This window comes from Bactrocera dorsalis, chromosome 3, assembly GCF_023373825.1.
Source record: "Bactrocera dorsalis isolate Fly_Bdor chromosome 3, ASM2337382v1, whole genome shotgun sequence".
Taxonomy (NCBI): domain Eukaryota; kingdom Metazoa; phylum Arthropoda; class Insecta; order Diptera; family Tephritidae; genus Bactrocera; species Bactrocera dorsalis.
In genome coordinates this window covers 42,479,107-42,505,610 of record NC_064305.1, presented here as the reverse complement: position 1 = coordinate 42,505,610, position 26,504 = coordinate 42,479,107, and the positions used below count along the sequence as shown (strand labels likewise).

The 26,504-nt window shown below is 35.7% G+C and overlaps 1 protein-coding gene across 17 annotated transcripts in view; it reads right to left on the bottom strand.

Annotated features, from left to right (window-relative positions):
- Window positions 1–397: 397 nt before the first annotated feature.
- The window catches only part of LOC105232171 (ryanodine receptor), a 90,113-nt gene continuing 64,006 nt past the window's right edge, over window positions 398–26,504 (bottom strand). For 2 of the 17 annotated variants that reach the window (XM_049451151.1, XM_049451150.1), the window contains exons 19-32: window positions 22,280–22,477; window positions 22,093–22,208; window positions 19,767–22,039; window positions 19,031–19,510; window positions 17,907–18,044; window positions 17,458–17,744; window positions 11,470–13,567; window positions 11,106–11,218; window positions 9,933–10,275; window positions 9,414–9,714; window positions 4,159–4,293; window positions 3,680–4,099; window positions 3,288–3,489; window positions 398–3,214 (exon numbers count right to left, since the gene is read on the bottom strand). In XM_049451151.1, the coding sequence (XP_049307108.1) occupies window positions 520–3,214; window positions 3,288–3,489; window positions 3,680–4,099; window positions 4,159–4,293; window positions 9,414–9,714; window positions 9,933–10,275; window positions 11,106–11,218; window positions 11,470–13,567; window positions 17,458–17,744; window positions 17,907–18,044; window positions 19,031–19,510; window positions 19,767–22,039; window positions 22,093–22,208; window positions 22,280–22,477 (9,799 nt within the window). In that variant the 3' untranslated portion in view covers window positions 398–519. Of the gene's footprint in view, window positions 3,215–3,287; window positions 3,490–3,679; window positions 4,100–4,158; window positions 4,294–9,413; window positions 9,715–9,932; window positions 10,276–10,702; window positions 10,813–11,105; window positions 11,219–11,469; window positions 13,568–17,457; window positions 17,745–17,906; window positions 18,045–19,030; window positions 19,511–19,766; window positions 22,040–22,092; window positions 22,209–22,279; window positions 22,478–26,504 lie in introns of all 17 variants that reach the window. The other 15 variants (XM_049451155.1, XM_049451154.1, XM_049451159.1 and 12 more) reach the window with 11 other exon arrangements.

Here is a 26,504-nt window from a genome sequence, read left to right as displayed (position 1 = left end):
AGTAATAGAACTGAGTCGATTTAAAAAAAAATTATTGAACCAATTTGCGCAGACGAGTCACATTGTCGGTGTTTGTCTCAGTCGTAGGTCTCTCATCACGGTGTTTATCAGCAACCTCATATTTTATTTAACTAAAATTTTTTGACTATAAGTTGATAAACTACGTTTATTAAATAAAAGAGGAATAACCGCGTAATCTTCGGTTAAATCGTCCAGCTACTTCAGATCTTATGGTTGAGTAGAAATTTGATCTAACTTTTTTGAACTCAGTGCATATTTTATTTGATATCAAATTCGTGTAGTTATACAGACCTTTTCATTTTCCTAAGTCTCTCGATATTAAAAATTATAATTTTTTCAACTTTAGGTATACTTTGTAAATATAATTTCAATAAAATATTATCATTCAATAAAGAGTAATTATTTACAAAGAGTAAATCGTAATATTTTATTTATGATTGAAAGATCAGTGCTTTCTATAATATTCTCAATGATGTAACATATGAATAAATGTTTTGTTTAACTACCTCCACCACCTCCTGATAGCTCGTCTTCATACTGTTTACGGAAGCAATCACCTACTGGGAAGAAGTCCCAACTCCTCTGTTGATACATATTCCATACATAAGTCTCCTGACCAGTGTATTCAGTATCCGGCTTATTGATTAGATGCATTAAGAAAAACATGTAGTTTGCAAGATTATGCTCCTTTTGCACGTGGGTATCAAAACCGTGAGGAACTATGTCAAAGAAATCTTTTCCCATGCCACATATAAAACAATTTGATTCCATATTTTCTTTAACCGATTCAAGTTGGTCACGTAACTCACCAAAAGCATCTATAATCAAACCTTGAATAATGGCTAGAAGTATAATAATAACGAAAAAGAAGAATGTGATGTCAAAAATGATACGATAAACTTCGTAGTCATCTCCGTCGGGATCTCCAATTTCATCACCGATTCCTCCTCCTGCCCGCACTCCTTTATATAAGTGGAATACGAAACAAGTCAGCATGTCATGACATTTTTTATCTACCTCTTCATCTTCCTCTTGTATGTAAAATTTGCGGAAAAAATTGAACGCAATTACTGTATAAATGTATACTACAATTGTTAGTAGCATTACAGTGAGAACAAGTTGTTTTCCGTTATGAGTGACCGATTGTAAAATGGTGCGAAGTGTTTTAAATCCTACGGCTACATCGAGTAAATGGGCTGCGAAGAAAAAGTTATTGAAGTTGCCCATCACTGAGAATGAGAAATACCACAGCGAGTATAGGAAAGCGTTATCGGTAAATGTAACCCCTGCTTTCCATACTTGATAACGCCAATCTATATTCATTACGTACTTCACCAATCCACCTTCCTCACTCTCCTGAGCCATGAAAGCGCTTTTCTCCATTCCAAGTAGATTCGAGATTGAATCAAAGTCATATGTCTCACTGTACTTCTGTCTCACCTTCTTTTTCACAAACTTGTCCCAATAGTTAACGGGGAATGACTTAGCAGAAATAACTAATTTGTCCCAGTGTGATTTAAAATCGTCATCTTCCGGTTGGTCTGCAATGAAGAGACCATCAAATTCTAATCGACGAGCTATCTCTTTCTCCCTCTTGAAAATGGCTAAAGGTACTTTTAAATGGTAGTAAGCAATCAGCATTGCTAGAGAGACTAAACTATGTAAAAAAGCAGCTATGCGTATGACGTGAGCCATATAGAAGAAATCTTCGTCAACATGTACTAGTTCTGGTAAGTCTTCTTCGTCGCCTGCACCATCGCCAGAACCATCTCCTGAACCTCCAGAAAATCCGGATGCTGTTAGACTACCGCCAGAACCAGAACCAAGAATAAGTTCATCGTCACCTGAAGCCTCTTCATCATCACCAAAAGATGTTACTTTATAGAAGAGTAACATAAAATTTATACTAAAAGCTAAAACCAATGCAACATATTTAAGGTTATAAAAATTACGTGCGAGGAAACTAACGGCACGATGTGCGTACTGGGCAAAGTCAATTTGATTAACCGCTGGTGTTTCTTGAGCAGTTGCTGATGACTTTTTCTTAGCTTCGGCTTCAATTGAAGCCATAGCCGCTTCTTGGGCCTTTTGTGCCTCTTGCCGTTCTTGTGCTGCTTTTTTAGCAGCTTCTCCTCCTAGTAAATCAACGATTGATATTGGTTCTTGAAGTTGATACGATTCATTCTCTACCGCTTGATCAGCAGCTGTTCCTCCCTCTTCTGGACTTGATTCACCCGTTTCTTCTAATGAAGAGTTACCACTACCACCAGGTGATTCACGAACTGTTACTTTAAACTGACCATTTTCTTCTTTGTTTAATTCAAGTCCAAATGCTTGCACTGGTCCCGGAGGTTCTTCAATAGGTAACGCTGGCAACATTTTACCAAATGTTTCCTCCTCCATTGGTGGAGCTTCGATTTCTTCCGGCGCTGGGCCACGCATTAGATTCATTAGAATTCCGAAAAAGTAACGAACTACACAGAAATTTCCGTAGCCAGTATAATAAAACATATAAAATATCATTTTGAAGAATCCAATAATAAGTTCTGGCACCGACTTGGTTTGCATTACCCCAATTTGATGTTTTATATTTGATGGACTTAGGATATGCACTATGAACTTAAGACCGTCTTTGATAGCTTGCATGGTCCGTCGTATAGGATCCCGTGCGGCACGTTCTTCCTCTTCTTCGCTCATATAGGAACTGTAGGCAGTATCCCGTTTAACATTACCACCACCTTCGTCAGTTGCCATTAAACCTGAGGCGTGTGTCATTTCAAAAATAGCATCTTCACAGAAATTAACGAAAGCTTCTAATTTTTCCTTGTCTCCACCTTCAGTGACAATTGAATAGAAGAATGCCCTCTTGGACTCTTTAATTTGTGGCTTTTCCCATTGTTCAATATTTGAGTCTTTTATTTCAAAATATACGCGCTCGATGCGCTTGGAGCTGCCCAAAATCTCAATACGGCCAAGGAAAGGTTCAAAATAATTTAACACCGATCCAGCTGTCTCTAAAAATCGGGCTAAACGAGGCTCATTCGGCATATGTTCACTCAAATTCGTTAACAATACGGCTAAATTAAAACCGATCTCTTTTGATGGCTCATGAAAACGATCAACGAAATCGCCATAGTCAATTTTGCCTTCGTGGTTACGTTCACAGCATGCCAAAAGAAAGTCCATTTCATCTCTGTTTACAATTGTAAAACAAAATAGATTAGAATAAAAATGTAATTCCATTTGACAATTTAAATTTCACTAACGGTGTGTAATTCTTAGATTGCTCCATTTTATCCCTAAAATCTTTTGGAGTCACCCATCCCTCATTTTTAATATCAATTTCCGCAAAGCTTGGAGATTCAATCAAGTCTTTCAATTTTAAAAACATATCGAAGTATTTTAGAATTAATTCTACATTGCCAGCCGACTCGACCAGTGTGTCCACCATTTGTTTACCGATTGTACCTGTAATGAATCGAATATTTTATTCTTTACTATTTTCATTTAATGTAAATTATAATCCACAGTTTTTAGTGTATATATTTTTTAAGAACATGCATGCAATCGAATATATAAACATAAACTTCTATATAAGAGGTAAAAAAGGAGGAAAATGATTCCTCCGTGGAGGTTATTACACTTTAAATGAACATACCATTGACAACGTTTCCTTCGAGCATAGAAAGCATCATAGTAATCATGTCTTTCTGCAAATTAAGTAGCTCTTTCAATAAGTCCACTTGACTAGAATGCTTTGACAATTTTTCTTGCATATGCGAGAAAAGAAAGAGGAAACCCCCAACAGCGTCCCATAAACGAGAATGCGCTAAAGCTTGTTGATTTAATGTACATGGACCTTGAATGACCTCAGTCAATGTGTTAAATACTTGACTTGCCACACCAATTGCTTTGAAGAAATTAGCCTTTCCTGCTGGATCTATGATCTCCTTACTAGAGTAGTGCCAATAAAAGTCCATTATGGATTCTTGTAGACGTAGTAAGTAATCAACAGTACATATCACCACGTTGACTGTAGTTGTGTTGCCCGCCTGCGTACGCAAATAGTTTTGCCAATCTGCCAAAATATTTAATTTTTAAAATACAAATAACTTCTTTTTCTCCGGATATACTTACCTAGGTTGTGCCCTTCGCAAGTCAATTGAATGAATCGAAACAATGCACAAGTAAACTCAGCATCATGCATGTTTTTCTCGCCAGCAGCTCCTTCCGAACCTACACCAAGACCTGCACCCGCACTTGGAATGTACTCTTTGTTGCAAAAATGTTTGATTGTGTATTTAGGTTGGGGACGTAGGGACATGCGAGGTAATTATTTTTTTTGTACGCCAAATCATAAACCAGGGCCAGGACGAAGGTGTAATTAGATAAATATACAACAGATGCGCGTGTTGTGTTCAAATTATACCCGAACAATAAAGCGTATACATAATATGCACAAATACAATTGATATAAAATAAAATATTATAACACCAAATGAAAAAGGAAATGTACTACAAAATATAACGATATGACGAAAAGTAAAAATAAGTAAGTAGTTTCCCACCATTATGCATAATAATTTTAAGATTTCTGATGAAAGATAAGGAAAACAAGTAAATTACTAACCACTTGTAAATTGCACTCCTAAGGTCATGGTGGAGAAAATTCTAACAACAAGTAAAGTAATTGAAAAGTGTAGCATCTTATGAGCAAAAATTATTAATATGATATATTGTGCAACCTTGCTCAATATTACATATAATTTCGAATTTTTTATTCACATAATAAATGAATAACTCAGGCAGAAGCGGGGACTGAACCGAGCTAGCACCGATAATAGGAAGTAAACTTAGCAGAAAAAAAAGAAATTGATAAAAAAATTATATAAAATATGAGACCATTCTATGAAAATCTTGTACATATTAATAAGCCAATAATAAAATATACTTATGTATGTTTGCACATCCGTGAAAGTAAATTAAGACACGAAGGAATTGAAAGGTGTTTGTAGGAAAGAGGTTCTTTATAAGACAGCAATTTTTTCTTAATTCTGTTTTTACACGTTAGATTGGTTCCAGAAAAAAAATGTGTAAAAAGAGCATTCAATGCTCTCTTAAATTTTGGATTTTTACAATTGCTCTGACTAATAAACATTGATTGTATTCCTCTAAATTAGTGATATGAACATATTTCGCAAAAGTTAAATCTGACAAATAAAATGTAAGCTAAAAAAATTTTAAATAGTGCTAACTAGAATAAAATTGTTTAAAAAACTTAAAAAAAGAATTATTTTCAAATCATAAATCGTGTTAAAACAGAATTAGATGTATTCTCCCTATAATTTATGACAAATATCCAAAGAATTTAAACAGTAAGATATATTCAAAGTAAAGTTATTTACATAAACTAGTACTACTTCTACTTATGTTATTATTTTGAACTTTCAACTTTAATAAAAGCATTTAAGATCGTTAGCTCTTAATTAATAAATGTTTTTAATAATTTTTCATTGAAAATTAATAATAAGAAACATACATTACAAAGTGTTTCAAGAAGTATATTTAAATTTCACTTTTTTTTAAATAATTTTTATTGTTTTACATTTGTTATTAATGGTATTCAACGAGACAGCATATCCCTCCTTTACAAATTTTTTTTGTTTTTGGTAAGATTTCCATCTTTCGTTTCCAATTTCTAAACGTCAAATACTCTTGAACAGTTGATGGAATTCAGGACGTTTTGACGTTTAGCAATTGCTTTTTCACTTCAAATGAGAGATGTGTTGGGCATATCTTTATCTCTGGCGCGAAGTAGCGTGCCGAATACAACCGAAAAATTGTAATGTTGACGTTGGCATAGTTTGATTGAATACACTTGTGACCACGCAAAGCTTACTACTACACTTTCTTAAATTTTTTTCGGGGTTTTTCGTTTGTTCGCCATGTTCTTCAATTTTTTTTATTAGGTAAATTAAATTTTATTATCTAATTATAATTATAGTTTTTAATTTAATACGTATAATGGGCAAAACACGTACTAGCTTTTCTGTGCTTATACAAAAACCGCCGATTTTATTTTTTTTAAGTAAAGATTTTGTTTATAGCTGAAAGTGTTTTTTTTTTAATTTTTGATAAATAACATGTCATTAACTTATTTAAAAAAAAAAAAAACAATATTCTATACCGCAAATCTATACCGCAAAAAGTACCGTTATAATGTGTTAAATACTTGAAAATTTTAATGGTAAGGTTTGCGTGGCCACAAGTGTAGATATTGTGGCGAACACAAATGCTAGAGCAAAATCGAATCGACGATAAATTACAAGAGTTAACTAGGCAGCGATTCGTAGTTACCAGATTGTTCGAGTGGCGATGTTTTGGTTACAATAATACAGTAGTATGAGTGCTGCCGGATTGTGTAAATAGCTTGGGGTTTTTGAATAAGAAATAGAGATAAATGTATAGTTATTATATTGGGACTTTTATTTATCGACAAATCCGTTACAATTGATTATAATTATACGAAAATAGCAAAGTTTGCCAATTTGAAGCTTATAAATGAGATGTAACAACGCAGTTTGGCGACAATTGGAGTAAAATCCGAATTACAGTCACGGTTACTAGAAGCCATGGACTTCGATGTCGGGGAATATATGCCATGGAAACTTCGATGTCAGGGAATATGTGTTTCAATTAGTTTAGAGGAATATATTATTAAAAAAACGCTCAAGATTTATCAAAGGTTAGAGACTTGAACATGTTTGTTGCTGCAATATCAACGCAAATGTCTCAGATGTCATCACAAATGTTGGTACAACAATCCCAAATGTCCTCGCAGTTACAAAAGAGGTAGTCAGTGCATTACGCTGCACAATTAGGAGCGCAAGATGCAAATATAATATATCAGCATAAGTGTCCTCAAATTTGAAAGAACAGAAGGCACGGATACCGCAAGTGATCTCACAAATTACAAAGGTGTCCTCACAGATTTCGGAAAGTGGGATAAAATTAAAAATCAATTAGATGAATTGAAAGGTCGTCTCCGGGAGCTATAATTAAATCGGTCAATTATGTTAGCAGTCTCTGCCAAGGTAAAACATCCATCCCTTGATGGCTTAGTTCCGTTTTAAGCTTCAATTCGAAAAAAACTGCATCAGCAAATAACTGGAACAGTGAAAATAAAGTAACTGCATTGCGTTAAAAGGATCTGCAGCGGAAATATTACAAAATATTCCAAATTGTGACTCAAGGACTTATGAGTCGTTGATGGTTGTATTAGAAAGTAAGAAAAATAATGGTGTGGTTAAATGCTATGGTAAGACAGCACACAAAAATTATAAGTGATAAAAGGAAAGTAAAATACGACAAGCCAATGAACATTGAGAGATTAGAGGAAATTGGGTATTGATATATAACCCACAACGAAAGAAGCAATGTTTCTAAAATTAAAGCGTAGTTGGGAAGGACCATACCATGTCATTAAGCGATTCAACGAAGGAGTGTATCAAATACTTCGTCGGATAAAAGCATGCTAAACGATGTGTGTTCTGCCAAATAAGACCCATAATCTGCGCCAACGACCGTGGGATAAGCCTCTCAATATCGCGTATAAGGTTCTATCAAGCGTATTGTATGAAAGATTAAAGCCCACCGTCTACAAACTGACTGGACTTTATTAGTGTGAAATCAACAACTGTCCAGACATTCACAAAACGCCAACTCAGGGAAATTACCAGTGAAAACGGAATAGACACAACACCTGTTCGTCGAATTCAAAGCTATTTTTCACAGCACGAACTGTTATGCCGCTATGTCTGAATTTGGTACCCCGCAAAACTAATACGGCTAAACGATGTGTGTTCTGCCAAATAAGACCCATAATCTGCGCCAACGACCGTGGGATAAGCCTCTCAATATCGCGTATAAGGTTCTATCAAGCGTATTGTATGAAAGATTAAAGCCCACCGTCTACAAACTGACTGGACTTTATTAGTGTGAAATCAACAACTGTCCAGACATTCACAAAACGCCAACTCAGGGAAATTACCAGTGAAAACGGAATAGACACAACACCTGTTCGTCGAATTCAAAGCTATTTTTCACAGCACGAACTGTTATGCCGCTATGTCTGAATTTGGTACCCCGCAAAACTAATACGGCTATGCAAATTGGCGTACAGCAATACCATAATCTCCATCAGGATCGGGAAGGATCTCTCAGGGCCAAACGAAATTTCAGACAAGGCGAATCCCTATTGTGCGCCTTCTTCAATTTACTGTTAGAGAAAGTAATTCGAGCTGCAGAGCACAATAGTTTATAAGAGTGCATAGCTACTTGCGTACGCCGATGATATTGACATCATTGGCCTCAGCACCCGCGCCGTTAGTTCTGCTTCTCCATACTAAATAAAGAAGCAAAGCACATGGGTCTGGTGGTGAAAAGGAGGCAAGATAAAACATTTCTTATCAAAAAAGCAATTGTCACTCTTGACAGTCATAAATTCGAAGTCGTAGATAATTTCGTCTGTCTTGGAACCAGTATTAACACCAACAGCAATGTCAGCTTCGAAACTCAACGCAGAATAACTCTTGTCAACAGGTGCTACTTCGAACTGAGTACGGAATTGAGAAATAAAGTGCTCTCTCGACGAACAAAAACCAAACTCTATAAGTCACTCATAATTCCCGTCCTGCTATATGTTGCAGAGGCTTGGCCGAGGACAGCAACTGATGAGTCGACGTTACGGGTTTTCGAGAGAAAGGTTCTGCGGAAAATTAATGGTCCTTTGCGGATCGACAACGGCGAATATCGCATTCGGTGGAACGAAGAGCTTTACGAGATATACGACGACATTGACATAGTTCATCGAATTAAGAAACAGCGAAAATGGTTTCAATCGATTGATAAATTATTTCAATGTTAAACTGTTTTAGACGCATGTTGACAAATTGCTTGCAATTCCGTACTTTTATTTTTTGCTTTAACTATTAAAGTGAAATTTAACTCATTTATTTGAATTAAGTTTTAGTTATTTTAAAGTTAAATTTTATGTAAAAAAGTTTACTTAGAAAATCTTTGTATACACATAACCTATACCCTCTGCTATGTAAATTTATTGCATGTACATATATATTAATTAAATTTAACACGTTGTTTGCTTTTTTACTAATGGAAGATATTAAAGTAATATCAAAGAAATACGTGAGGACTATGGTTTTTAGTTATCATAAACAGCGTTTTTTAGAATCATTGCAAAATTAATAGTTGAGCCAAAAAGTTATTTTGTTATTATAATGCAAAATATGGAATACTCTAATGACTTTTTATTATATAACTAATTTGAGCAATATAATAATATATAAAAATATACATAGTTTTAATGTACATACCTTCTGCCTTTGTATTGCGTTCAAATGCATCCAAATCTAATACACTACAAGAATTCATAAGACCTGCAATTGATGTAAAGAAGCCCACATCTTTTTTCTCCTTCAGGTGATTCAACATTCCCATCTGAATGTCTATATTACCACCACGGAGTATTGCTATTCCCAAATTTAATGTTGTCATAACCATTTCAGAAGGCACACCTTTTGAAGCGGATATATGAAGCAGCACCATTTCCGCAACGCCACGATTTGAGAGCCGCGCTTGATGGAATAGAAGTTTCTGTTTTTCCATTTCTTGTTCCTGCAATTTAATCAATTTGTGTTATACTCTTAATTAAATGCTAAAGATATACTAAATGTATCTCAAAAGTTCTTACATAAGTATGGCTTATTACCGCTAGTTTATGTATTGTGCACTTTAGTTAGAAGCATGTCAAAGTATAAAATGTTTCTTTGTCAGTAATATGTGCACATATAAAGTTAATAATAATGAACAAATGTCGTAATATGCTGACTTACATGTATGCTTGCTCCTTCCTCATTGCCCTCTCCTCCACCCTCTTCATCGCCCCCCTCTTCTTCTTCCTCTCCACAGGATTTTGCAGCGATTTGTGCGTATGACATATAGAGTAAATCTTCTTGCAAAGCTCCGCTTCGTTCGGTCATCGCTCCACGACAGAAAGTAGTAACTAGCTGCGTAAGTGGATCTGGCTTACCTTCAGACTCTTCTTCTTCCTTCTTGGATTTCTCCGATTCCTCAAACGTTTGAGTCAAGTCTTCAATCATTATCTCTTGACCTACGTTTTCTTCTTGAAGCCATTGCTCATAGTACGATCTGGCAAAAATGTTGCAGGCTCGATGTCTAATATGAGTGTAGATTTAAAAGTTTGAGTAATTTATTTTTACTAGAACGTATATTTTATAAACTGAAGAATAGCCACACGTTTTGTTTTCTGCTAACTGTCGAAGTGATATAATTAACTCACTTCATAAAAATGTAATCAAATACGCACCGTTTGTTTCAATTTAGGTGAAAAAAACCTATGGCGATTCCCTAGTTTACCTTGAGATAAAAAAGACCATGCGTTTAATTAGTTAGGTTAGTTATTTGAAGGAACACAAAACTAAATTTATTTTCAGTGAGTTTCAAATGCATGTGTATGCAGAAATATTTGCATGAAAATTTGGTACATATGTATGTATGAAAACTTAATACTTTCTGTAAAAGTAATTTTTTTCTATAATTTTTCAATTATATTGGGGAATATTAACAAGAGGAGAAAGTGTACCTGCTCATGCGATAAAGATGTTTAGCGCGTAAGCTGGATATGACTGCCTGGCGTCGGGCCAATGTAATTTTCGAATTCCAACGTTTGCTTCTTGGCTTAGGACGTGATGCCTAGGAAGGAATTAAGGATACAATACACGGTATCAGCTAGTTAAAGCTTTGCAAAGAATACGCCATACATACACACTTTTGAGGTTAGTACGGAAAATATTAGTAGAAACAAAAAATTTGATTGAATATGGAAGACATGGATTTTTGACTTAACTATACAAATAAACTGATAGTAATGTAAGTAATTTTTGGCATTTAAAGACATTAAGTCAACAACTCTACATTTTTCATCTACGTTCAATGTGACTGTTAGTGTATTGAGCAAGCGGAAATTGTTCTCATTTGTTAAAAACCTGGGTAGAGAATGTAAAGATGTCTGACGGAAACATGCAATAACGGCACGTTTTCTTTGTATGGATACAACACTCCTGTAGACGTTCTTGCTTTGTTGTTGGGGATGGTCAATCTGTATATATGACGAGTTTCACCATCATCGGTGTTTCAATAATTTTGAGTAATGCCATATCAGAGCAAATAAATTTTACATGTGTAGTTGATGTCGTTTCGCGAAAGTGTGAAAAAGTAATAGAAAATAAATTATAATAATGATATTAAAAAAGTGTAAAAATGTTTAAAGAGAAATAATTATTTTTTATTGGTTTAAAATTCAGTAATATTTATACCGTTTTGTTTACTAACTAGTAAAGTTTTCCTTACCATATGTAAACCGAACAAAACTTTAGCCATGGCTACTATACGGTCAACAGTTTCTTGCGTCTTGTCCTTGCCTTTATCATTTTGATTTGAAGGTTTTTCCAATGCCTGTTCATCTGCGAGTTCCTCCCTTTTTCCCAACTTTGAATACAAATAGTGCTGCCATGACATTTCATCTGAAGGATCTAATTTGTCAGGAAGTGTCAACTGATTTCGAGCAAATTCTATAACATCATATTCTTGCATTTTTTTCAAGTAGCGATCCTTGCAATGCTGTACAAGCTCCTGTTCTCTCCCAGCAAACAAATTTAAGCCAACTGGAAGCAAACGCTTCAGACAAGCTACCATGAGGCTAGCTTGTACTTCTTTATCTTTGTCTCTTTTTTTATCTCTGTTCTTTTTCTTCTTCTTAACTTTACCACCTGTTACGGGGGCCCCTTCAGTAATTGCTGATCGTCTGGTAGCCGTAGGCATAATAAGCGCCATATTGTCAATTTCATTGGTCGAAATGAAGTTTTGCTCTTCCTTAAGAAAGTATTGACTCTTTGACCATATGTTAAATATTTCAGCTACATGATTATATAAATCTTCCGCTTCGGGGATATTGTCTTTAAGCCAGTGATTACGTTGCAAATCAACATATTTGATTAAAAGTGGATAAAACGAATAAATGTCCCGAACAAGAAGTTGCCAGTCTTCTTGTAACTGAGTTTCCACTTGAGAAGTGTCATCAGTGGCCGATTTAATAAAACCACGCATACTCTCTTCTTTATGAAACATATTTTCTGTCCGTTTTTTCACACGCTCGGCGAGTGGCAAAAACGGATCCTTTAGCAACTCTTCAGAAGTATTAATAATTATTTGTTGTGTGTATGCAGCGATTCTCGTCATCCAAGGAGCATTATCATTCCCAATATTCTTTTTAATCATTTTTAAAACGTTACGAAGAAGTGAGTTCATATGATCTGCTGTTACCATAGTCACGTGATTGCCACTGGTGGGGCTAACATTATCCGGACCCTGTGCCCACCAAAACGGAAGATAGGAGCAAAGTAAAGGTAAAATAACGTCTATTATATGCGGTGCATCATTATATGTTTTTTCTGATTCAACAAAGATATCGACTTCTCCCAGAATTGTTTCTAAATTTGGCATGCAGCTTTCCATACGAACCATAATATCTTGAGCTTCTAATGAGTGGTCTGCAATGCGATTAAGTAGTGAATATTGATTGTGCTTATTAAGATGTGGTTCTAAGAAAGCGACTGGGAAACAAGAACTGAATGCGCCCAAGCACGAGCCTAGTGCGGGCCGATGCCGCTCTATTTCGGTTCTCAAATATTTTCGATCATGTGTGAGCGTTCCATCAGTTCCTAGGTGATACAATGCCGCTAATATTTTGTACGAAGCTACTTGTATTTCGTCTAATAGAAGATCACTACCATAATCGCAAGCAGCTAAATGGTCGAACATAGCAGTTAATGCTGGTAGCACTACTTGATTTACATAGCTCAATGAAGTAGATGTTTTTAAATGTGTGCCTCGAAGATGGCTATACTTGCCTTCTTGTAAATTAAGAATCGTATTACCCAGATCATCAGCAGTTTGATTAAAAAATGTTAACATTGATGTTCTTATAAACTCTGGACAATTTTTAACTAGTGTTTTAGCATCTATGCCCTTTACTAATACTTGAAGACAACGTACTGTGATTCGCACATCTGGTCCAAAGGCACTAAGACGATTACGAAGAAGTGATGCTAATTTACAAAATATAGATGCTACCATTTCTTTTTCCTTCAGAGAAGCTGCACCTGTGATGTTTGTTGCCGTTGCCATTGCAACAAAATAGTTACGGTGTGTAGAAAAATATTTTTCCATTAATGGAAGTACAACTTTTGAGAAAAATTTTATGTCACGCGAAGCCGTTTTGAATGATGAGCGTCGGCTAAATGTGGTCGATGGCTTAAGTAGCTTCATATTAATAGTAGCTCGATCCAAATATTGAATTAATTTTTCTAATAGAGAATATGAAAATCGAAGTTCCACTGCTGCTTGTGTGGCTCCTCCTTCTCCTTCTGTAACTCCTCCTTTAGATGGCCTACATTCAAATGTTTAGATAAAAAAGATAATATTTGTTCTTTGGAATGATATTAGCCTTTTAGTCATTCATTATTAAAATGTTAATCGAATATATGTTAATACATACATATGTATATGCTCATTTCATCGTTGTAAACGAAATTACATTTTCTACATATCTTATATATAAAAATGAATCGCAAAATGTGTTGGTAAGCGCATAACTCAAAAACGCCTGGACAAATTTTGCCAATTCTTTTTTTTAAATGTTCGTTGAGGCTCAAGGATGGTTTTTACGGCAAGAAAACCCCGAATAATTGCCGGAAAACCCCTAAAACAACCATTTTCTTTTTCCCATACAAACGAATGTTTGTTTGTTTATGAGTAACGCTAAGGGAACGACGGAACCAATCTTGAGGAAATTTTCAGAGAATGTTCTGTGTGGATCGGGGAAGGTTTAGAAATAAAAAACTTGAATGCTTTTCGTGAGGAAAAGTCGGAAAATTGGACGATTCCAAAAAGTAAATTTTTTCCATACAAATTTGTTTTGTTTTTTTTTTTCAATTATTTGAATCGTTCAAATTTGTCGTTTGCTTCAAAAAATTTTTGAAATTATTCAGTGAAAATGTTTTATATGTTGCACACAAAGTGATCAATTACAGATTGAAATTTGTAATATCGGTCGGTGTTCTTTTTTCATCAACATAAGTACATTAGCAGCGCAAGGCACTTGACCGAGTACTCCCAAGATGCGATGATACATACGTGCGGTATTATGGATCGCGCTGAATCAGCAAGCGATCGTCACGATGTCACATCATGACTTTTCAAGCAACAGCTTCGATGGACTTTATCTAGAAGCAACGTATATATGTTGCGATTAGATGCTAGATGTACTCTGTTGAGTGGCAAAAGAGAGGTTTGCCCCACGCACACATTCCTTTTTGGATGGTGGTTACACCAGATGAAATTGATGAAATCATTTCTGCTGAAATACCTGATGCAGAGAAAGATCCAGTATTATACGAAGTGATGAAAACCATTATGGTTCCCGTGGGATATCACAATTCCACTTCGATTTGTATGTCTGACAATAAATTAGTGATGAGCGATATTTCACTACCGGTGATTTTTTCACTGTGATTGAAAAATCGCAAATCGCAACTGCGATCACTTTTTATAAATAGCAGTTCGCTTCTATGAACTGCGATTGCGATCGCAGTTCGAAACTGTGATCGCAGTTCGAACCAGTGATTGCGATCGCAGTTCGAACCTGTGATTTACGATAGCAGTTCGAACCTGTGAATTACGATCACAATAGCAAATAGCAGAAAAGTAACAGCTTTCTTCAGGGTATTGTATATATCGTATATGCTATTTTGCGTCATAGCGGTTTGAAGTTTTAAGTGTAACGTTCTTATAATTTTTAATAATGGCAGGAAATGTATCAAGGAAAAGAAGTGAAGTGTAATGTTTGAAGTGGTAGATGAAATATAATCTAAATGGAATATTTTAATTTGTTTTAATAAAATTTTTAATTTTACTTATTGTTAAAACCAAATTCGAAAGCTTTTTGTGTTGAAAACAAGAATTGTAACTAATTAATTTCAGAAAAAATATGGAATAAAAAAATTACGGGTTTTTAATATTTTCCCAATTGGTCTTGAAAATATTATTAGCGGGTATTCAAAACATTCTGATGGATTATGGAGTTTATAGTTTTTCTTTTAAAATATTAAAAGCGGATCATACCAACATACAAATGAACTATGCAATAAGCTCTAAGTTTCAGGTAGCCGAACCGCTCCAACATTTGCGAAAATGTAGTGAAAAGAAAGGCGTAAAAACTTGACTCGAGTTACAGGAACCAAAAGAGAATTTACCGCCAATAACGACAAAATGTTTTCGTCGTTCCCACGACAGTCGGGTGTACGTAACTGGACGGGACCCGGACTTTATTCGACCAAACACTGTCAAATCGGCAGAATCTGCCGCTACAACAACAACAACAAAAGGTCTCCGTTTTAACGTCGACTTAGTTGCGATCGCAATAGCAATATAAAATCACAGTGATTTAAAAATAGCAATCACTGAAATCACAGTGATTTAAAAATCGCAATATCGCTCATCTCTACAATAAATCCACCAAACACTATCCACGTGCTTTTCTTTCGGAAACACAACCAAGAAATGATGGCTGTACTGTACTGTACTTTATCGGCGTTGCTCACCACACGACAATGGCAGAACATTCAGCTTTCAATTTAGAAGAGTGAATATCGAAGTTGACAACACACGGATCGTACTATATTCACCACTTTTGTCTAATTCACATTCAAAAGTCATGTCAATGTTGAGTGTCGCAGTTTGGTGTAATCGATAAAATACGTTTGTAAGTACATGACCAAAGGAAGCAACATGGCGGTTATTGGTCTTTAACGATACGGTTGATACGTGAACTGCACTAAAGCACTTTGTAGCGCTTTCCGACTGTTGTGCGTCTCGCAGTTAATTTGGAGAATGGCCAAAGAGTGTATTTCAACCCAGGGAATACAGTACAGCCAATGGAAACACCGCTAGCAACAAAATTAACATTTATGAGTTTTTGCTCAACTTTCGTCAGTGATCCGTTTGCGAGGAGATTCGGAAATACCTCGATATTATGCATGGAATGCATCGTTGAAGAAATAATTACGCAGAAAGCAAGGCCAACCAGTAAATGGACATCCAGGTGTGTTATCAATTAATGCTATAAGATGAATTTACACAATCCACCCGAAAAACGACGATTGTTTCTACCTTCGGTTGCTATTGATAAATGTACGCGGTTCAACTTCATATGAGTCTGTGTGCGTACTGTGAATGATACGGTGTGTGCAACTTTTTGAGAAGCAAGCCAGCAATTACAATTGCTGGAAATTGATAATCACTGGAATGAAAATGACGTTCGCACACTTTTCACGATAATAATTTCGACATATCAGCCTCCAAATTCGCGTCTATTATGGGATACGAACAAAAATGACATTGCCGAAGACATTTTACATCTAAAAATTGAATATGGATAAATTCCGGTGGTTTGGTATCAATTCCATTTGCCGTTTATCGATTCACGAAAGATGAACTCATCAAGAATTGTTGAGACTTAAACTGGAAGATTCAAAGTCAAATTCCGGGAGAATTGCGCTCATACAAATCGATCGATCGTCTTGACAATGAAGACGACGCCGTGAATTATCCAGTGGAGTTTCTAAATTCTTTGGAGGGGCTTTGTATGCCAGCGCATCATTTGCGTCTCAAAGTTGGATCTGTCGTTATTATGCTTCGCAATCTACAAGCGCCGAAACAAGCCGAAACTGTGTAATGGAACCCGACTGATTGTGACGCAGCTATCGAATACAAAGGGGCAGAATGCTTGATTCTACGAATTTGTTTGAGTTCTCACGATTTGCCATTTCAGTTCAAACGGATTCCGTTTCCAGTAAAAATAGCATTTGAGATGACAATCATCAGGACAGAAGGATAGTCGCTAGAAGTGTATGGCATAAATTTTGAGCTGCTATGTTTTTTACACGGCCAAAAATACGTGGCGTGCTCACGAGTTAGAAAACTATCTTCTCTGTACATTTACGCACCGGAACAGAAACCAAAAAATGTTGTTTATCAAGCTGCGTTACATTGAAAATAAAATAAATGATACATTTAATTTTCTTTTCATTACAAAACACGCAGGAAAACGGCTGCGGGGTCAGCTAGTATATAATAAATAAATAAGTAATTAATTCTAAATATATAATTTAGTACATATTTACATATATATATATATATATATATATATATATATCCTGAAAGTTAGACTTGTTGAAGTAGAATTACTATCGAATTGTCAACATATTATTATTTACTCACTTGTGTAATTTGTAGCCTTGATATTGCATATACTTCAAAAACTCTTGCGATCGTTCACGATCTTTCCGTTTTTCTTTATCTGTTAATAAGTCATAAGGAACAAGTTGAGGATGTATAACACCACCGCAAGAGTTAAGCTCTTCTTTCTTTTTCTTTGCCCATATGTCATGAGAATTCTCAGCCAAACGTTCTGCCATATTTTGCATTTCTCTACTTAGCGTTAGATTTGTCATATCTACCGGATGTGGGTTATAGTTGAACGGACTGCTTTCACTCTGAAAATCGTTCTGCTTTTAAGAAGATAGCCATAATGGAAAAACGAGGAGTTGTTGAATTTGGGTGCAGTTTCGTACCAATTGTAAGAAATTTGTATGAAAGAGTATGTCATTGTTAAGTGATAAGTAAGTAAGAAGGACAGTTTAAAGCTATGTAAAAGGAAATATACATACGATTTGTGGTTTGGATTGGCGACGAGTTGATCCACGATGATTGAGAGGAACATCAATATCTGACTGTTCAATACGCCAACCAATAGAAACTAGGGCTTTCAGACATTCTCTCACTGGATCTCGATAACGTTCACGTTCCTTTTAATATAGAAGTATAAAAAAAAAAATAAGAAAAAACGTTAACTTCGTCTAACAGTTTTTATAACAGCTATTAGAATTAGATAACAATTGATGCCAAATTTCAAGTAGATATGTATCTCGTCAAAAAAAAGTGGCACTATATGATAAAGTGGTTTGGCATCGGCGGTTCCATCAAATGTGCAGCGTCGCGGAGGAAAATGACGTGTGCAAAATTTCAGATCAATATCTCAAAAATTAAAAGACTAGTGCGCGTGTATACAGATTGGCGGACATGGTTAAATAGACTCAGTTCATCATGCTGATCATTTATATACATTTTGTAGGGTATCAGATGTTTCCTTCCGAGTTGTACAAAATTCGTAGCAAACTTTATATTAAGTTCTGTTCCTATTCAGGGTTTAATAAAAATAGGACAATATATTGATAATTCATAATTTATGAAGGTTTAAATATAAAATTAATAACTGTCAAGTGACTTTGAAAAAATATTGACATTGAGTTTTAATAATATATGTATGTACATATGAAAACTAGGAAAGTTATTTTATTAAGTACAAACTGTTAGAACATATCGCTCATTTGCTGCAAGACCGGCATAAGTCAAAAAAATCGATTCGCCAGAAAACGCGTTTAAAGTTTTCAACTTACTACAACCTTACACGGTGACTCCAACCTTACACCTCTTCTCAAGCGGAGCATATAAGAGGTATTCATATGAATTTTTCACTCAACATGATGTATGATATAACGAACAATTCTGCAGCATTAACTCAAAAATCACGTTTTTTGAATTATGCCGGCCTTGCAGCAAATGAGCGATATGTACATACATATGTATAATTTTATTCAATAAATTTTTTTTGTGAATGACAACCATTTTTTAAGTTTCTGAAGATAGAAATTAAAATGACGTACAAAAATAATAAAGTCTAACTTTGATTTACGAAATGTATGTATGTAAATTAGTATAAAAATGTACATACGTAATCACTTAACATGTTGTATGGCTTCAGGCGAGGATGTTTTCGATCGTTATCGGAACGTATCTCGCCATAGGACCATCCACTTTCTAAACGTCGACTTGCCCAGGCATCATGGTAATGTTCACTAAATTTCTGCACCAGTGCTTCGAGATCATTGTTTAATTGTACTTGTTCTGTATCAATAGGGTGGGGATCATATTGTGGCTGATCCGGAGCTCCCGATTGTCGACCATAATAGTCTTCATCAGTATTTTTCGATAAACTGTAATCAGGCGGCAATGCACATCCAATAGCAATTAAACAAGGTAATGCTTTTCCAAATAACTCTGGGTCATAATCCATATTACTCAGGGAATCGAAAATATTAGAAAATAGAAGCATCGTCAATCGTTTTTCTTCATCAGACGATGCCCCATATGACCCTTGACCTTGAGATGAACCGTAATATTTTGCACAACGATCGAAGTGAAGAGTGAGTAGCTAAAAGTATTATTTGGAGTAAATTAAAGTTGTTGTTTTAAAGTGTTTTTTGCATTTTGCAACTAGTTGGGCACTTATACTTATTTCCGTGAATTCTTATAAAATTGAAATTAATTGAATATATGTATATAGCTTAAATCGTGGGTAAAAAATTCATTTACTATACTAAATTCAGTAGTTGGTATTCAAGTCTATAACTGTGCCTAGCTTTTTGCAAAAATTGGTAACATATAATATCTATTAAGGGACAACGTACTCTTAAAGCCACGGTAGTATATTCAGATAATTTGGATACATCCACAGTCAACTTGCGCAATAGTTTCAGTAACATGGCAGGTTGCATCTGGGATGTAAGTGCCACCAAGAAATCCGATACAGCTTCTCTCTGGCCCTTCGTTAGCATACGATTTTTTGATAGTCGATATACAGTGTGCAACGTTGCATCCAAAAGGCTAGCATAATTTTCGGCCTCATTGTAAAATTTCGAATGTTTTATAAGTAATGGTAGTATAGAATTACCAATGTAACGATTCATCGAAAGGGCCATATCACTTTCCGAACCATCACTCTTATCAAGAATAGTGGCTGTTCGTAAATCAGGTAAAAATGCATCTTCCAATAATCGGTAGAATAAATCTTGTGTTTCTATACCATATACTCGTTCTAAAAATAGAACAATGCTTTGTTTATTGTTTGGAAGAAGTCCGGACGGCATATCTGATTTTGGTCTCTCTTCTCCTGGTGGTGTTTGTGTCAATGTGAATTTTAAACTGAGAACCCCTTGAAGATCTTCCAGTGGGACCAATGATCTCAAAATAGCTCTAGCTCTAAGCGACTCATTTTTTCCTTGTTCAATGACGGAGGCATCTGGAGCACATCTTCCAAGAAGATCAACAAGCGTACAATAAAAATTAAGAATCGCTGCACCAGTATCTATATAGTCTTCATCTTCATCTCCCTCAGGCAATGGATGTGTGAAATTTAAACCAGCAATTGTTCCTTCGGCCTCATTTTGCATGTTGCATCTATCAGAAATACGCTCTGACATGCGGTTAGCTTCCACTATTGCGCGGAATAAGCCTTCCCCTTCTCCTCTTAGAGCCGGTCCTAAACATTCTGGACGGCGGATAAGAAGACGAATGACAAGGTTTGCGTTCTCTTCGACGCTTTCCCCGTTTACCCATACACAATATCTTAGGAAATCTAAGTACCGTTCACCTTCCACTGGATCCCATCCCAAGTCTGGATAGCCTTTTTCAACTAATTCTGAATTGCTTTGCAGTCCGCATCGCGACAAATAAACAGCAATTTTTTCTAAATAATGTTCTCTTAGTGCTAGAGCCAGTTCTGTATTTTCCATCAAGCTTGAATATGCTACATCTAATGGGGTTGAACCACGTAAGCTGGGTCTTGCCAGTAGGATATTTGCGTTGTCTAGTAAGAAGTCAAAATGGTCAAACATGGCTTTCTGATTTTGACGACCTGTACGACAAAAGTAACAAAGGAAGCGACAGCATCCAACCACCATTTCATGAGATGTGTCTTTTTCTTTTGGGGGTGCGCCTTCTACCCCTTCCGTCTGGGGGGGAGCATCACTTTGTGCTTGCGCCCGTCTTCCTAATGTATTCATCATAACTGCCATTACGTTCTCGTGAATTCTTAGTATTCGTATAAGATCAGGGTGTTGGAAGAATGTAGCATTATTTACCAATTTCCAAAGACGTTTTCTCATAAGCTCCTCCTCTTCTTGACTCATTTGTACCGGAAGTAAAGCGCGAATTTGACTTAAGCCAACCCACATTTCAGCTACGTCCTCTCTAGCTCTGTTATTAATAACGTAGGTTTTACCCAGAGCTCGAACCAACTCACCCACAGTATCATATTGGCGAACTAATAAACTGAACATCTCACGTACAAGCTTCGGGTTTTCTATTTGCGATTCTTCAGCCCAACTGACAATAGTTTTTATTAATACTTTTCGAAAAACTTCTTCTGGAGTTTTCTTCTCCGGTTCCTCAATTTCTTTAGGCCCTTCCTCTAGTTCTTTAACAGCATTTATAAAATTATAAATTTTTGTAATTGGTCCCGTTTTCACTTCTTCAATTGCATTACAATCCACTTCATCGGGTTCTTGCAGAGCATTAAGAGATACCTTTTTCATAAGGCTATCATGAAAATCATACAATCGACTTCTTAAATCTAAGCCACATGTACAATTTTCTTGATCATCAGACTCAAGATTTTTAAAGCACAGTATTTGATTCATCTGCTCTCTAGGGGGACATCGAAATTCTTTAGTTTTTTTTGCAGCCACAGCACTTGGAAGATCCGATTGCTTTATTTCAATGTATCGCCGGAGCTGATCGCCTTGCAAATCACCAACAAAATCATGAGAAAATGATATGATACTTTCAACCCTATGCCGCAGTTGTATGTCGTAAAGGTGGTGAAGGAGGTAACACATTTGAAGCTTAGCTCCTTCGGCCATTTTCATCGTCAACAGGCCTTTCCGATGTTCATCTTTGCCGTCTGTAAAATAGGGGTGTTATATAAATATAAAAACAGTTACAAGTTTCTCAAACCTTTTTCGAATGTGATATCCCATGTTTCAGGATCAATCATAATGAGTAGCTTTTGTACATCTACATCCGTAAGAACGCCAACTAATAATAATCGATCAGTAAGCTTAAGAAGTGGTCTTAAAAAATAATCAATCGGTTTATCAAAATAATGACATACATATATTGATGTAAATTGCTCCCTACTTACAAGAATAGATTCTCATTAGTCCAACCAATTGGATCACGGTTGTGAACTTGATTGACTTCAACTGCTTCTTTCAATGCCTCCATTACAAACTCTCTTACTACTTCAAGTGGAAATTTCGGAGAGTACAGTTGATCGATGTTGGGTATTGGTTCACTGGAAACACTTGGTAAACTAGATGTATGGCTATATACAGGGGGTCTTCATAACCAATTTGTGCGAATGTGGATGTGAATGTATATTGCATATATAACATATAAAAACAGGAACGATGCTCGTATTGACATACATAAATAAATGTATATATAATATATACATAAGTATATATATATGTATTTTATTGTATGCAAGTGCAAAAGTGCGTGATGCGAATGCCCATGAAAGAAGGGAAAGAACAATATAGAACAATCTTGGGATTTTGTAATAAGACTTCAAATATACTATGCATATATGATTATAATGTTAAAGTATCAGGTAGTTCTACAAATGAAAACCCTATTTTTGCATTATGTAAATTAATACGTTAAATAAATAACTTGTTTGCTTTGCTCGATCAACTCCCAAAAAACTATTTTTTTTTTCACATTTTCTTTATGTGTCACGTTGTAGTCTGACCATTATTGTGAAACTATATACCTGGATAACAAGCCAGGAATAGGGAGGGATGACGTGACATATGAAAGAGAGGTAACAGCTATTATTCTCCTTTTTGAGAAAGAATCACTACTCAGTCTATCTTTATCTTATCTTTTAATACAAAACGGGAGAGACTGCATTGAACTTGATTGGAGCAATGTAATATTTACAGATGTGTTAACCTTTGTATTGTCCAACATCCTCAGACTTGGTTGGCTAAGAAAAGTACAAACATTTATTCAAAAGAACGTTAAGGATCCATGGATTTGGGGGTTTGAGGTGCTTCACAGAAAACATGAGCGGTGTTATAATAATATATAATATTGTTATAAGTTTTACTGAAGTTAGCTAATAGCTTTACGGCAAAAATAACCATGATTGCATACTGCAAGAAACCAATGATCGGGAACATAGAAGCAAATTCTTAACGCAATGGAAACAGGAAAACCATATTGTTACATTAGATTGGCTTTAACGAAAACCAAAATATTAGAAACACATTTAACGTCAAAAAAAGATTTCACTCGGCTAATCCAACATAATGGGTTCTAAATAAAAATCTGCACTAATTTTATTTCAGCGTAATTCAAAAGATAGTGTAATTATAATATTTAAACAAGTAAGGAAGGGCTAAGTTCGGGTGTCACCGAACATTTTATACTCTCGCATGATAAAGTGATAATCGAGATTTCATTATCCGTCATTTACATATTTTTTTTTATTTTGGTTCCTAATGTATATATTGTATTATACAGAGAAGGCATCAGATGGAATTAAAATAGCGTTATATTGGAAGAAGGCGTGGTTGTGAACCGATTTCACCCATATTTCGTACATGTCATCAGGGTGCTAAGAAAATATTATATACCGAATTTCATTGAAATCGGTCGAGTAGTTCCTGAGATATGGTTTTTGGTCCATAAGTGGGCGACGCCACGCTCATTTTCAATTTTTATTAAAAGCCTGGGTGCAGCTTCCCTCTGCCATTTCTTCCGTAAAATTTAGTGTTTCTGACGTTTTCTGTTAGTCGGTTAACGCACTTTTAGTGATTTTTAACATAACCTTTGTATGGGAGGTGGGCGTGGTTACTATCCGATTTCTTCAATTTTTGAACTGTATGTGGAAATGTCTGAAGGAAACGACTCTATAGAGTTTGGTTGACATAGCTATAGTAGTGTCCGAGATATGTACAAAAAACTTAGCAGGGGGCGGGGCCACGCCCACTTTTCCAAAAAAATTACGTCCAAATATGCTCCTCCCTAATGCGATCCTTTGTGCCAAATTTCACTTTAATATCTTTATTTATGGCTTAGTTATGACACTTTATAGGATTTCGGTTTCCGCCATTTTGTGGGCGTGGCAGCAGGCCGATTTTGCCCATCTTCGAACTTAACCTTCTTATGGAGCCAAGAAATACGTGTACCAAGTTTCATCATGATATCTCAATTTTTACTCAAGTTACAGCTTGCACGGACAGACGGACGGACGGACGGACAGACAGACATCCGGATTTCAAATCTACTCGTCACCCTGATCACTTTGGTATACATAACCTTATATCTGACTCTTTTAGTTTTAGGACTTACAAACAACTGTTATGTGAACAAAACTATAATACTCTCTTTAGCAACTTTGTTGCGAGAGTATAAAAATTATAATATTTAAAAAAAGACAAAAATAATGAACTTCAAAATACGGGCCATTGTCAGCAGCCCTTCTTAGTTTAGTCAGGATACTTGAGTAAACACGTTGTACACCATTAGTATCAACTTCCATAAGGCACTTTCTAATGCGACGAATCCCAATCGCCATTGTGTTAAGTTTGTCGGGTTATTTTCTTCAGGCACAAAGTAGGTGTTTTTGTTGACCAATAACCCCAATGTCGCATTTGCATAATAACAAGTGGCTTTTTCCGGCCAAAATACGATTTCATCGTTTTTATGTTGTTTATGTATGAGAAAAACCAAAATTTTGTCCAAACATTAATTAATGTACGTTTCATGATTAGTATCAGTCCATTTGGTTTAAGGAATGGCTCAGAAATACCCTTTGGAGAAACTATTATGTAGAGCATAACTTTGGACTCAATTTTTTTTTTTAATTTGTATTTTAACTCGGAAGGCGTTATAGACATATCGTATGTGTAATAAACATCGTTACCCGACATTTGCGGCCCATTGAGTGAAAAATAGCTCTCGTCATCCCAAATGGAAGATTTTCCACTCAATATCTTGCACATCCACCAACATTGTGATTTTACTTGACTTATCTGCTCTTTGGTGTACCCTAGATAACGCTGTTTTTTTCTGGCTTTAATGTTATGTCTATTTAATGTTTTGCAGACATATGGCTGTGAACATTCGAATTTTCGTTCGGCTTCATTTTGACTTATGCAATCCTTATTGCTGAACGCTGTCTTCAGCTTCCGAATATTTTAGGGCGTCATAATAGTCGGCTTTCTTCCAAAACCCGGTTCCTTTTCTATTTTTAGAGTACTTAATCTGGATACTCCTTCCACCAAAAAATGCACGAACGTAAACTTTTTTCCAGTGGTTTCATGTTTTTTATAAAGATGTACAACGCGGTCGGGGAGGTGTTGCTGTTTAGAAGAAATTTTAAGCACTAATTGAATTTGTAAGCTGTTACAAATTTGTAGTCAAAAAGGTGATGCCATCAGTTCGCTAATTGCGTAATATTTGCATAGCAGACTATTAAAATTAGTGCAGATTTTTAGTTATAACCCGTTACCTGGAGGTCGCTTTCTGTGAAATGCATGGAAAAATAAGTTGCAAGTTGTCCTCAAAGATGTCAGACTATAATAGACAATGGGAGATTGGAGCAAATGTTGAATTGACGTAAGTTACATACATATAACAAAACAATGATTTTCTATAATTAAAACATTATTTTCAATAAACGCTCTCTAAACTTTGGGAAACGAAAACGTTATTTTCTGAACGCATTGTAAGTATACACAAACAAATAGTATCGAAGTCTTTGATGTATATTTTAAGGAAAAGAAAGTTTTCGATTATACTCTCGCAACAAAGTTGCTACGGAGAGTATTATAGTTTTGTTCACATAACGATTGTTTGTAAGTCCTAAAACTAAAAGAGTCAGATATAGGGTTATATATACCAAAGTAATCAGGGTGACGAGTAGAGTTGAAATCCGGATGTCTGTCTGTCCGTCCGGCAAGCTGTAACTTGAGTAAAAATTGAGATATCATGATGAAACTTGGTACACATATTTCTTGGCTCCATAAGAAGGTTAAGTTCGAAGATGGGCAAAATCGGCACACTGCCACGCCCACAAAATGGCGAAACCCGAAAACCTATAAAGTGTCATAACTAAGCCATAAATAAAGATATTAAAGTGAAAGGATCGCATTAGGGAGGGGCATATTTGGACGTAATTTTTTTGGAAAAGTGGGCGTGGCCCCGCCCGCTACTAAGTTTTTTGTACATATCTCGGAAATAACTATAGCTATGTCAACCAAACTCTATAGAGTCGTTTCCTTCAGGCATTTCCATATACAGTTCAAAAATGGAAGAAATCGGATAATAACCACGCCCACCTCCCATACAAAGGT